Source organism: Microcaecilia unicolor, chromosome 5 (assembly GCF_901765095.1).
Source record: "Microcaecilia unicolor chromosome 5, aMicUni1.1, whole genome shotgun sequence".
In the NCBI taxonomy this organism is placed as follows: domain Eukaryota; kingdom Metazoa; phylum Chordata; class Amphibia; order Gymnophiona; family Siphonopidae; genus Microcaecilia; species Microcaecilia unicolor.
In genome coordinates, this window is record NC_044035.1 from 94,627,400 (window position 1) to 94,641,058 (window position 13,659).

Below are 13,659 nucleotides of genomic sequence, written 5' to 3' on the forward strand. Positions count from 1 at the left end.
ACATGAGCAGCCCATAATTGAAGGGTAGGTTATTGGTAACAGTGAGAGATAGCACATCACAAATTAAATCCGGAAAATCACATTGTGGAAAGTATATGAATTTATTTGCATTCTGCAGAGGGAAATAAGTATTTAATCCCTCTGGCAAACAAGACCTAATACTTGGTGGCAAAACCCTTGTTGGCAAGCACAGCGGTCAGACGTCTTCTGTAGTTGATGATGAGGTTTGCACACGTCAGGAGGAATTTTGGTCCACTCCTCTTTGCAGATCATCTCTAAATCATTAAGAGTTCTGAGCTGTCGCTTGGCAACTCGCAGCTTCAGCTCCCTCCATAAGTTTTCAATGGGATTAAGGTCTGGTGACTGGCTAGGCCACTCCATGACCCTAATGTGCTTCTTCCTGAGCCACTCCTTTGTTGCCTTGGCTGTATGTTTTGGGTCATTGTCGTGCTGGAAGACCCAGCCACGACCCATTTTTAAGGCCCTGGCGGAGGGAAGGAGGTTGTCACTCAGAATTGTACGGTACATGGCCCCATCCATTCTCCCATTGATGCGGTGAAGTAGTCCTGTGCCCTTAGCAGAGAAACACCCCCAAAACATAACATTTCCACCTCCATGCTTGACAGTGGGGACGGTGTTCTTTGGGTCATAGGCAGCATTTCTCTTCCTCCAAACACGGCGAGTTGAGTTCATGCCAAAGAGCTCAATTTTTGTCTCATCTGACCACAGCACCTTCTCCCAATCACTCTCGGCATCATCCAGGTGTTCACTGGCAAACTTCAGACGGGCCGTCACATGTGCCTTCCGGAGCAGGGGGACCTTGCGGGCACTGCAGGATTGCAATCCGTTATGTCGTAATGTGTTACCAATGGTTTTCGTGGTGACAGTGGTCCCAGCTGCCTTGAGATCATTGACAAGTTCCCCCCTTGTAGTTGTAGGCTGATTTCTAACCTTCCTCATGATCAAGGATACCCCACGAGGTGAGATTTTGCGTGGAGCCCCAGATCTTTGTCGATTGACAGTCATTTTGTACTTCTTCCATTTTCTTACTATGGCACCAACAGTTGTCTCCTTCTCGCCCAGCGTCTTACTGATGGTTTTGTAGCCCATTCCAGCCTTGTGCAGGTGTATGATCTTGTCCCTGACATCCTTAGACAGCTCCTTGCTCTTGGCCATTTTGTAGAGGTTAGAGTCTGACTGATTCACTGAGTCTGTAGACAGGTGTCTTTCATACAGGTGACCATTGCCGACAGCTGTCTGTCATGCAGGTAACGAGTTGATTTGGAGCATCTACCTGGTCTGTAGGGGCCAGATCTCTTACTGGTTGGTGGGGGATCAAATACTTATTTCCCTCTGCAGAATGCAAATAAATTCATATACTTTCCACAATGTGATTTTCCGGATTTAATTTGTGATGTGCTATCTCTCACTGTTACCAATAACCTACCCTTCAATTATGGGCTGCTCATGTCTTTGTCAGTGGGCAAACTTACAAAATCAGCAAGGGATCAAATACTTATTTCCACCACTGTATGTATCTGGCAAGGAAAAGGGGCCAAATAACTCTGGAAACATAAATCAATTTGTCAGTGAACGTGCTCAAAAGGCACAAGTTTCATGAGGCAAAAAAAAAGGCACTGGCTCTTCCATAAATCCGTGTACTCCTTTTGGTGCGTGACTCTCAAATGACATGCCAGGGTCAAGTCTTATCTCAAGCACACTTTCCTTGGCTTTTTGTCGTCTCACAGAGGTGATAAACATTTTCCTTTATTCCTCCTCATCATCAGAGTTAAGAAGTGATTCATATGTTATCAGTTAATCTAGGCACAGTTCAGGCAAGCCCTTTTCCTTTTCCAGTGGCAAGGTTGGAATTCTGTCCACTGCAACTGAACTCACAGCAGGTGAAAGGAAGGACATGTGGCAGTTCTGTTGAAAGTTTTGATTTGGTTGTACCAGTAGTCATAACAATGACGATACTGGCAATAGAGCAGTGCTGCCTCATTGTCAGATGCACCTGTTTTTACCATAACCAGTACCTGAGTAGCAGTGGGAGAGGATAAACTGTGCCACCATTATCTACCTCCTTCAAGCATGTGTGACATTTTCATGACTGTAGGACAAATTCCATGGTAAACTGAATGTAATGCTGCTATATTCACTCAGAATCAGATTCCTAATTAGGAGATTTTACTGGGATTACAGTTTACTCCAGTGTCTGTCCTCCTTCAGAAGACTTCTCCTCTAGGCCTTCAAACTCTTCCCATAACCAAGGACTTCTCCTCTAGGCCTTCAAACACTATCCATAACAGGCAACTCCCCCAAACTCTCAGAACCATTTCTTAATCGCCATTTTAAATTCCTCATGCAGACTACCTTAAGGCAATGCTCATTATAATCTTAGGGGGTCTTTTACTAATGTGCATTAGCGTTTTTTAGCTCATGCTAAAAAATCAGCTGGCGTTAAACAGTGAGACACGCTTAGTAAAAGGCCCCCTTAGTTATTTGGATTTTTGTACACCACTTTGAGGGCCCTGTTTATTAAGAAGCGCTGTAGGCGCGCTATCATTTTTACTGCACGCTAACCATTAGCGCGAACTGTGTAGGTGCCCACAATATTCCTATGGGTGCCTACACAGCGTGCGCTAATTTTGTGCAAAAGCTAAAAACACTGGTGCACCTTAATAAACAGGGCACTGAGTAAATTATTTTCAAAAAAGACAAATCAAATATTTTACTGTATTTTTACAATATACATGAATATTTTTGTAATGAAAATCAAAAATATTTTACAAAATAAATCTGAGAACATTTTTACAAATATATTCCCAGAGTGAAACAAAAATCTTTAGTCCATTTTTCTTTCTTGCCATCCACCTACAATGCTTCTTGCAAACAGCAAGGAGCTGCTAATAAGATAAGGTTTTAAACTCTTTGGCCAGGCTCACTTTCTCTGAGTCTCTATGAACAAAACCGAAAAGACAGCAGTATCCAGTCAAAGGATATAAGGGAAGACCAACCCAGCTCAAGCAAGGCGAGTGCATAACAGCATTTCTACCATCCTTCTCTCTCTTACCAATAAAATTAATGAAAATCAGCAAGATGAAAAATGAACAAGAATGACTTTCAAAACAAGGCAATTATACATGGCTTAATAAAAAAATTATCCCTTGGCTTTTTCCTAATATATGCACATATACTCTTCAAAAAATAATAATAATAAAAAAGACACAAACACAATATTCCATAATCACAACCCCAAAAAACAAATAATGAAAAGATAGATGTCCTTTTTGGCATTAACTAAATACTCATCACGAAAGCACACACATTTGTAACCTCCAATGGAAGGTCTGTTTTATGGTCCACCACGGTTTTTTGGGTATTTTTTTAGTCTGTGTACTTTTTACGCCAATAGCAGCCCAATACTGATTATCAGTCTTCAAATTTCGTCTGCATTTGTTCGTTTGACATATGCAAATAGCTTAAACTGTAAGACACGAGCATCTTCAAAGCCCCTTACCTCCAGAAACGACCAAATCCGCCTGCGCACTTTGGGTGGCGAGGGTTGCTGTTTCCTTGGAATCTGGTTCTCGATTATCCTCCTCCTGGGTAGGAAGAAATGCAGAGCACAGATCAGTTTCAAGGGCTTGTAGCCTTAGGAAAGAGTTCTGCAAGCAAAAGCAGAACATTTGGCTAACGTGGACAGCACTATTGGGTAGTCAGGTCCTTGAATCTATTTAGAAACAATGTTTCTGCCACTACTCCTCTAGCGAACTATTGCAAGGGAACCCCGAGATTTTGTGACTATAGGAAACCTAATTTATAGGGATTTGTTGTGACACAAGGGAATGCTGATTCCGTCAGCGAAATCAAATGCGCTCCAAGCAACCAATCAGAACGGGAGGAGGGCGGGGGGTCGATGTTTTATGGATACCCAAGTATAACGTATAGGGAAAGCTTCATTCATAGCAATGACGACAAGATGTACTGACGATCCGCCCCTCCCAGGTTACATTCATATAAAACAACCCTCTCCAAAGCACCCCGACCCTGCGGTATACAGCAGGTGAGTAATTAAGGCTATTCTGCGGCTGCCAGAGTACCCCCCCCCCCCCTCACACACACACACCCCCCCCTCTTCTTTGAAAGACTTGTATTTACAGTGTTTCACTAATATACGCCACATCTAAGAACAAACAATTTTTTTCTCCTAGCTATAATAAATCACTGTGATCTATATATCTCCTGTTTCAGCCTTCCTCGGGTCCATTATGTTTTTCTATTAAAATAATAGCGGATTGTACAAGGTTCATTCAGCCAGCTAGACAAATTAGCCGCGAGCAGCAGGAGGATGCTATGATGCACAGGATGGATGAGTCATCGCTCCGCCTCCCTCTCGAGAAAAGCCCGAGTCTCTCGGAAGACTCTCTTTGGCACGTCTGAATGCCACGGGGGACGCCTACGCGCTGACCCGCGCAGCCTGCATTTTAGGGCACGATTACGTGGGACTTCTGGATTTCTTCACAGAAAAGCAAACGGTTCTCTTCACTCATGCTTTTGTTTCGTTTGTATAGTTTCTAAAATGGCAATACAATTATACACGCGTTTGAGAAACATCGGTATAGCTTACTTAATATAAAATGTCTTCTACATCAGGGAACTGAGGATGAGGTGAAAACAAAGGGGGTAGGATAAGCAAGTAGGGGTTGATCACCGTGTTGCACTACCAGAGGGATACACTGATTGTACAATTAAAGCTAGTGAATGATAAGCCCTCCCTATGTATGGAAGACCAGAAAATCTGCTTTGAATTCTTTGTATTAATTTGTTTTATAACAGGTGTTATGTATGAGCTAAGCTAAGACTCCAGGTCATGTATACGTCTACCTGTGCTGTGTAACATATGTGCATAGGTACAGAATAACAGGTGGAATCTCAGCATAAAGGCACAAATGTGCACACATACATGTGTATAAGCTATTATTCTCATGACGTACCTGTGTAATCGGTGCATGTCTGTTCATTCATACTTATTGAATTGCCCTGTTGGTGCCTCTTGTTATAGGCTGTTTTCTGTGGAACAGGGTTGCTTCCTGTGTATGCTTACATATCTAAAGTATTTGAATGTTATAATATCTGCATGGCTTTCTTCTTCTTTTATTAGCTTCTCAAACCTCATTCCATAACATTTTTGTTGCACTGTACCATTTTTGTTGACCTTTTTTGAGTCATCTCCAGCCTGTCTAAATATCTTCAAGGTGACACTGAATGTTTATTATATTTTCAATGTGTCTCTCTAGCATGACAAGATTTATTATTATTATTTCTTTTAGTATGCCTCTAACTATATACCAAAGGTTTTGGTCACTTGTTAGTTTGTCCTTTAGGAGTCATCAATTTCCAGTACATGAACCAGGAGCCAGATTTACTAATTTCATTAACACTGACATTTTAGCAATGAACATTCTTTTATCGTGATTTTAAATTACCTTAATTAAAGCAGACATATAGGCGTTGAAAATAACGGGGGGAAATATCAACCCCTTGGATACTCTATATAACAGTTTCTTAGAAACTCAAGTTGTGGTTTCCTGTTTTACACCATGTATCATATTAGCAATGTAGCTGATACCCCAATTTGATGGGGCTGAGAGTGATTCCATGGGTGGGTGTACACATTATTAATGTCTGTGTCTAAAATGTTGACTTATCCACCATTCCCTTCCTGAGCACACAGAACAATTATAAAGGGTCCCTGACAGCTGTCAAAATACTCTTTGCACAATCTGTGGGTAATTTTACGAGGAGTGTCATTTAGGTGTTGTAGTCATTCAGGGAGAACAGGAGTATCTGAAGCTGAAAATGCACCCTCTGTGACACCCCCCCCCCCCCCCAGCACTCCTACACTGAGTAGAAACCAAGAAGGGGAGACAATGGACGGGGCACAATTTTGGTGCCTTCTCCTCATCCATTGCACTGTGTATGGCTGCACCACTTGCACACTGCTCACTACGACCCAGGGGGAGGGGAAGTTTTCAAGGTGCAATAAAAAGCAAGCTTTTACTGCAGCTTACTTTACCACAGAAGTCACTAGCCTGCGGTATCTCTGTTCCACAGATTGTTGACTCTTATGGTAAAGGATTAATACTACCTGTGAGCCACCTTGCCTGCACTGTTAGCATCGAGTTACTAAGTCACAGACCACATCTTAAAGGGGCCATGGTGATGTTCTCCCACCACCTGCACCTTCCCCCAATCACATTCCTACTACTACTGCTAATCATTTCTATAGTGCTACTAGATGTACGCAGCGCTGTACACATTATATGCAGGTATATTTCTGTCCCTAGAGGGCTCACAATCTGGGGGTTTTTTTGTACCTGGGGCAATAGAGGGTTAGATGACTTGCCCAAGGTCAGAAAGAGCTGCAGTGGGAATTGAACCCAGGTTGGCAGGATCAAGGCCTGCTGCACTAACCATTAGGCTACTCCTCCACTCAAAATATCTCACATTGAGGTGCCCAACACCAAAAGGAAGTAAGATGGGAATTAAACCCGCATCATCTGGATCAAAAGGTGCTGTAGTAACCATTAGGCTACCAAACCACCTGTACGCACCCACAATCAGACTCCCACCTCTCGATAACAACACCCTCCCCCCATCTTCAGGAACCTACTGGCCCATAGTTCATGGTAAAGAGGGTCCCTGGGCAGAAGAGATCCCCATTCGTTCCTTCCCTTGCCAACATCAACTCTCATAATGGTGCCTCTAGTGGTAGTCTCACGGTACTACCACTATGGATAATGTTTCCATTTACAGGCAGTTACTTGTTTTGCATCACATTACTATGTAGCCCACAGTGACTTAGCTGGCAATGCATTATGGTAATTTGAGTCATGTTAGTGCTTTTTAACACATGTAAGGGACAAATAATGTGACTTAGAACCTATGCAGCTTGATAACTGCCCCTCTTAAGTGCATATGTAAACACACATGTAGATGACCATTTTCTTCCTAAACACTATTCTATAAGTACATGTCTCTATTCGATGGCATGTACTTTGCAGGTGTGCATTCCCATGGTTGATTTGTGGATAGGGTGCACATTTATGCACATACATTATAAAATAGTGTAATCTACGTGCATTCTTTAACAATCTGGTAGCCAGCTCCATGCCTATAAGTGCTCATGCCTAAATATAGGCATATATTTGATCTATTACACTAGTATTTTATAAAGAAAGGTAGGCACCATTTTGTTTTAATAGAATAGACTCCAAATGGGTGCCTTTTTACACCGAGGCCCCTTTTACTGCAGGGAGTAAAAAAGCCAAAAAATGAAATGGCCATTTCGGGGGTGGGGGAGACCATACTGCCATCCATTGAGGTGGCGGAAAGGACTCCTATGCTAACCCAGTGGTAAACCTGCTGGAAATGTGCGCTAGGGGCTGTCAGGTTCTCAGGTTCAGAGCCCGCGGGGCCGGGCTCTGGAGCAAACGTGAGCCCTTGGGCTGCTGACGAGGAGCGACAGCAGCAGGCAAAACCCACCAACCAACACTGGGCAAGCACACCGGCACCGGCAGGGACTGCAGGCACCGCCCAGCAAGCCGGAACACACGGACTGGAATCCCCTGGACTGGAGGACACTGGACTGGAATCCCCCGGACTGGAGAACACAGGACTGGAACACTGGACTGGAGCACACTGGACTGATCCGTACAGCTTCATCTGCACTTAGCCACTGCCCCCCAAGGGTTGAGCCCCTGGGTTCGAGTGGCCGGCAAGACTTACCGGATACCGGATGACACAGGGACCAGGACTAGAACAAGCTGAAGCAGGAGTGCTCCAGGTACTCAACTAACTGAAGTGCTCCTAAATCTTAAACTGACCTAAGTGCTCCCAAGCCCTAAACCAACAGAAGTGTTCCTCACAGTAAACTAACAGGGGTGCCCCTACGCCCTACACTAACAGAAGTGCAGGGAAGCCACAAGGGAAAAGCAAGGAAGAAAAAAACACAAGAACTAGCAAAAGTGCTTCCTAAGCACCAAGCTACAGCTGTGCCCCACAGCACTAAACTAACCAAGCACTAAACCCACAGAAGTGCTTCTAACAGAAACTAACAGGGGTGCCCCTACACCCTACACTAACAGAAGTGCAGGGAAGCCACAAGGGAAAAGCATGGAAGGTACAATACAAAGCTACCACAGGTGCTCCTAAGCACCAAGCTATCACAGAGCTCCTACAGCACTAAACTACCAAAGGTGCTCCTAACAGCACCAAAACCTGAAGTACTTCTATCAGCAACAAGAGGGAAAGCAGGGAAGCCAAGAGGGAAAAGCAGGGAAACTAACACAAGCAAAGCAGAAGTGCTTTAAACACAGCAGAACCAGAAGTGCTTCCAAAGCACCGAACACCGAAGGGCTTCTAAGGCCCCAAACACAGAAGGCTACTAACCCCCAAGCACAGAAGAGCTTCTAAAGCCACAGAAGGGGAAGCAGGGGAGCCACAAGGGAAAAAGCAGGGGAGCTAAACACATACAAGTCACAAGTGCACACTGCACTAACACTGACCTAGCCCTATAGCAATTGTTGCAAAAGCAAACGTTGCAAAAGGCCCTGAAGGGAAGAACACCACTTCCTTATCAAGGCCTGCCCAGATGATGTCACACTCCCTAGAGCCAGGCAGACAGCACACTGAAACCCCAAGAGGACACTGAAACCCATAGAGGCCCAACCCACACCAATGCAGCACCGTGAAGCATTTGAAGCCAGTACACCCAAAGAGAGGTAGAGCTAACTCAGTCCACACACACAGCTGTAGTAAAGTGAAAATATTAAGAGTCATGCTGCTGGAAGCTGCCAGCATAGAGAGAGAGAGCGAGCTCAGAAAGGACAGACAAAAGAAACAGAAGCCAGATAAGAAGCTGACCCCCAGGAAAAAGGTAAGTTTGAGAGGGGTTCTGACCACAATCATAACAGGGGCAGAATGAGTGCCGGACTGCTGCGGTAGCCCAGCGGGAGCTTATCGCTTATTAATTTCATATAGTGCCTACCTCACAAGCAAATTGAGGCTGCTTACATGTACAAAGTTCCAGAAAATAGAAAAGGGAACACCATTATTAAATAGGAAAGAACAGTCACACAGCACATACACCCCCATACTACAGTTTTCTAACCCTTACATACCACTCATACAAAGCATAAAATTAAAACATCTAAACTTAAAAAACAATCTCTTACCACAGGAACAGACTATCCTCAAGTCCTAAAAGCAAGTTAAAAAAATAAATTTTCAATACTTTACGAAACGAAAGCTTGTGCCCTCGTAGACTCCCACCGAGCACGGTATATAGAATATGCTTAGTTAATATCCCAGCGCATAGATTTAGTTATTTTATTATTTATTTATTTATTACATTTGTACCCCGCGCTTTCCCACTCAAAACAGGTTCAATACGGCTTACATAATAATATGGATTACAGAGTATTGATAGAGAAAATATAAGTGGATATGTGTTGGGTAGATGGGTTCATAGGATTAGTTTGGGTCATTTGGGTAGGCTTGCTTGAGCAGATGGGTTTTTAGTGATTTTTGGAAGGGTAGATATTCGCGGATAGATCGGATAGGTCTGGGGAGGGCATTCCAGAGTTGGCTGCCTAAGAAGGGGAAGCTGGATCTATGGTAGATTTTGTACTTGAGTCCTTTGCAATTTGGGTAGTGCAGGTTGAGGTAAGTTCATGAAGTTTCAGACATGTTTCTGGTGGGAAGGTTAATCATATTGAGCATATAGCCCGGAGAATCACCGTGAATAATCCTGTGGATTAATTTAGGTGCACTGGGCCATATTCTATAACTACGTGCATAAATTTCAGACCACCCATGAAATGCCCATTTCCCCACCTATAACCATGCCCCTTTTTTCCTGTACACGTTAGAAGTTAGGCGCATTGCATTACAGAATGTGCTTAGCGAGTTGTGTGTGTAAATTCTAATTATTGCCAACTAGCGCTCATTATTGCATGCTAAGAGCTGTTATCAACACTGATTAGCTTGTTAAGCCAATTAAGTTATGCACATTGTTATAGAATATGCTTGGATTTCAGCGCAGAACTCTAGGTGTGCTATATCGAATCCGGGGAATAGGGGGCAGTTTCTATAATCTAAGTGCTATTATGTGTGTAAATGTTTAAAATACTAGTATATTTGCACATATTTGCAAACTTGGGCACATATATGCCAGCATGCCGCCTAAGTGATATTCTGCAAATACCTGCTTAACTTCCATAGTATGTATTTGCAAGCAAACATAAATAGAGGTAGGGCATGGGTGGGATATAGGTAGGGCTGCTATATATGCACAAAACTTGCAGAATTGTATAAGTTAGATGGGTACCTGCTAAACTTAGGTAATCACACTTACACCAGCTTTGTGGGTGGCATAAGTGCTCATGTCTAATTGTTAGGCATATTAATACCCGGTTATGCTAGTATGTTGTGTTATGCTATGTTACACTTTGCTTGTATTCTGCAGCAATCTTTAAAGTTCTGTGCAGATTACAAAATATCAAAGATTGGATACAGTACATCCAAGAATTGCAATTACATTAAATTCAAGTGAATAACCTAATTCAAATACTTATTAAACAGCCAACTTTTCAAACAGTTATGAAACACCAAATAATCAGTAATAACTCGTATAGATGCTGGCAACAAATTCCGTATTATAGCAGCCTGATAATAAACTGAAGAATTGAACATTTTACAAGATTTAAATCCCTTTACAGAAAGAAAAAGTAAAAGCATCTCATGCCATCTGGACCGATAATTCTAGGTGCCGTGTTATAGAATTGCCCCCATAGTCCATAAAGACAAAATAATTGAAAAAGTCTCAAACTTGCTCACAGTATTAACAGTCCTTGATCTGCTTTGTATCGTACTGTCACATCTGCTCTTCTGAATCTCTCAAACTCCTTTCTCCTGTAGACAGATTTTTCACCCTCTGCTGTTTTGTAACTGCTTCTCAATCTCTAGGGATTCTGGCAGGCCTAATTCCCTCTCCTCAGATACTCTCATTGCTATTTGCTTTAGGCCATATGTAGGCTCTTTCCTCTCCTCCTCTCACACTCTGTTTTCTCTCCTATCTGGGACTTAATTATCCTCTCTTCTTACCACATGCTCAAATTGTTTGGACTAGACAAGCAGGATGCACCCATTACTCGGGTCCTACCTCCTATCACACCAGCATGTACTCGCACTTCTTCTGGGTTCCAGTTCTTCTCCCCTTACTGAATGTGGAACTGGTTGCAGATTTACTCTCCTTACTTCTCTTGAAGATAAGGTCTCCCCGAAGATCTTCCTTGCCTTTCCTTAGACACGTGGAGGGCAATTCTGTAAAGGGGCGCCTAATTGGATCCTATTCTATAAAAGAAAGTAGATGCCTACTTTTCTTTACAGAATATTTGCATAATCGGGTATATACACTCGTATGTGTTTATGCTTCAGCACTTACACCAGCTGATGTAAATGCTCATGCCTAGATTCCAAAGTTGCACCCACTGATGTCACCCACCTGTAAACAGTGTGCTATCGAAGATATGCACATAGTTACAGAATAATGCATAACCGGATTTCTAGCATTTTCATTACATGTTTGTGCACACATATGCACATTTATGCTGGTTTTCTGGTCAGTTATACACGTATTTGCCACGTAAATGTTAGCATCTTCTTTATAGAATTACCCCCCCTTGGGGAATTTAGCTGTAGCTCAGATATAAACCCCTGCTCCTCTCCTCACTTATGGGAAACAGCACGCCCCCGCCCCCCCCCCCCCCCCCACCACCAGTCTTTCCCTTCTTATCTTATCTTCTTTAGTCCCTAAGGAGGAATGAGGTGCCAGTGGGTCCCAGGGTGGGAAATACACCATTCTTCCCATTACATGATTGCTATAGACTTCTCCCAGTGGGAAGGTAGAAGGAAGACCCCAGGCACCTCACTACACTCAGGTTTTATACTTCCAATTTCTAGGCATTCCTACAGGGGCTGAGCCCAGAGTAGACCACCCCTTCATTTGTTTGACTGGCACTGCTCTGGAGCAAGACCCAGAATGTTCCTCCTGGTACTGCCAAGGAGGGCGCATTGTAGCATCCTGCTACAATAAGTAAAGATCTAAACCAACACATAAGGGCCACCAGTGAAGTAAAGAGGCCGCAAATTTTAATGTGGTTTCATTTTGGAGGAGAAAATAAACAATGGGGGATTAAGAAGAATGACTCTTTTAATTCCTCATGTAAAGCCACAGCCAAAATGAGCACTTTTAAAAAACCTATATATTCCTTTGAGCTAGTATATAACGTGATCTGGAAGCTTTTCTCCACACATTTGTTCCTTTTGGAAAATGGGATTTTAGTCCCGCTAAAGCCAAGCCCAGACTATGCCCCCTTGAAATCTCTGTGCGGTGAAGATCTCTACATGTAAATAGATTTCTGAAATCAGAATCTATACATAGATGCAATATCACTATTTACATATGGATATGCTTCTAAAATAATGGTCTTAAGCGCTCTTTTACTAAATTATAGTAAATTTTTGCACTTACTGGACGTTAGGGGCCTCTTTTACAAAGCCACACTACCAATTCGCAGTGCAGCAAATGAGAGGAAGCCCATTCAATTCCTATGGGCTTCCTCTCATTTGCCGCACTGAGAATCACTAGTGCAGCTTTGTAAAAGAAGCCCTAGATGCAAAAACTAGTGTGCATAAGTGCAAACTCTATGCAGTAAATGCAGGGGGAGTGCTCTGTATCTACTGTACAGTGCAGACACTCTCCACAAGGACACCAGATTACTTGCAGTGGGAAATAGCATGGGAATGGTGCCAGTCCATGCAAAGATACATTAAAAAGAAATACCCGTCATGTCCTCAACCGTAGTCCGATCCACCCTCAAGTCACAATACCCTGACGATCTCCCGCAATCTGATCCTTCCCAGAAGCCCCCCCCCCCACCCAATGCTCCCCTTAAAGATCCCTCTCAATCTGACCCCCACCAAACAGCCCCCTCTTCTGACCTCAAAACTGTCAGGCAGTCCTGTCTCCTGTATAAAGCCCCTCCTCCTCACTCATACCCGACCCTCCCCGAGCACTACTGGGACTTACCTACAGATAATCTCTGGTGGTCTAGAGGTCAGACTCTGTGAAGTAACACAAAATGCTGCAAATATGCTACCCAGAAACTATGTAGCAAACAGAACCTATGGACAGCAGACCTGTAAGATTTCCATTTGGGAATGGTGGCAGCATATATCTTTGAATCATAGTTACCTGATACTAGGGTCCACCTTGGGGGTCAGCACTCAAGAAAAAGATCTGGGTGTCATTGTAGATAATACGCTCAAATCTTCTGCTCAGTGTGCAGTGGCAGCCAAAAAAGCAAACAGGATGCTAGGAATTATTAGGAAAGGGATGGTGAATAAGACCAAAAATACTATAATGCCTTTGTATCGCTCCATGGTGTGTCCGCATCTTGAGTATTGCGTTCAGTTCTGGTCGCCATATCTCAAGATATAGCGGAATTAGAAAAGGTTCAAAGAAGAGTGACCTCGTATGAAGAAAGGCTGGAGAGATTAGGGCTCTTCAGCTTGGAAAAGAGATGGATGAAG

General features: G+C 43.3%; 1 protein-coding gene across 1 annotated transcript in view; it reads right to left on the bottom strand.

The window, feature by feature from the left end:
• The window catches only part of FAM13C (family with sequence similarity 13 member C), a 342,788-nt gene that overhangs the window by 152,190 nt on the left and 176,939 nt on the right, over window positions 1-13,659 (bottom strand). The window contains exon 5 of the mRNA XM_030204830.1: window positions 3,521-3,605. Coding sequence (XP_030060690.1) covers window positions 3,521-3,605 — 85 coding nt within the window. The remainder of the gene's footprint in view (window positions 1-3,520; window positions 3,606-13,659) is intronic.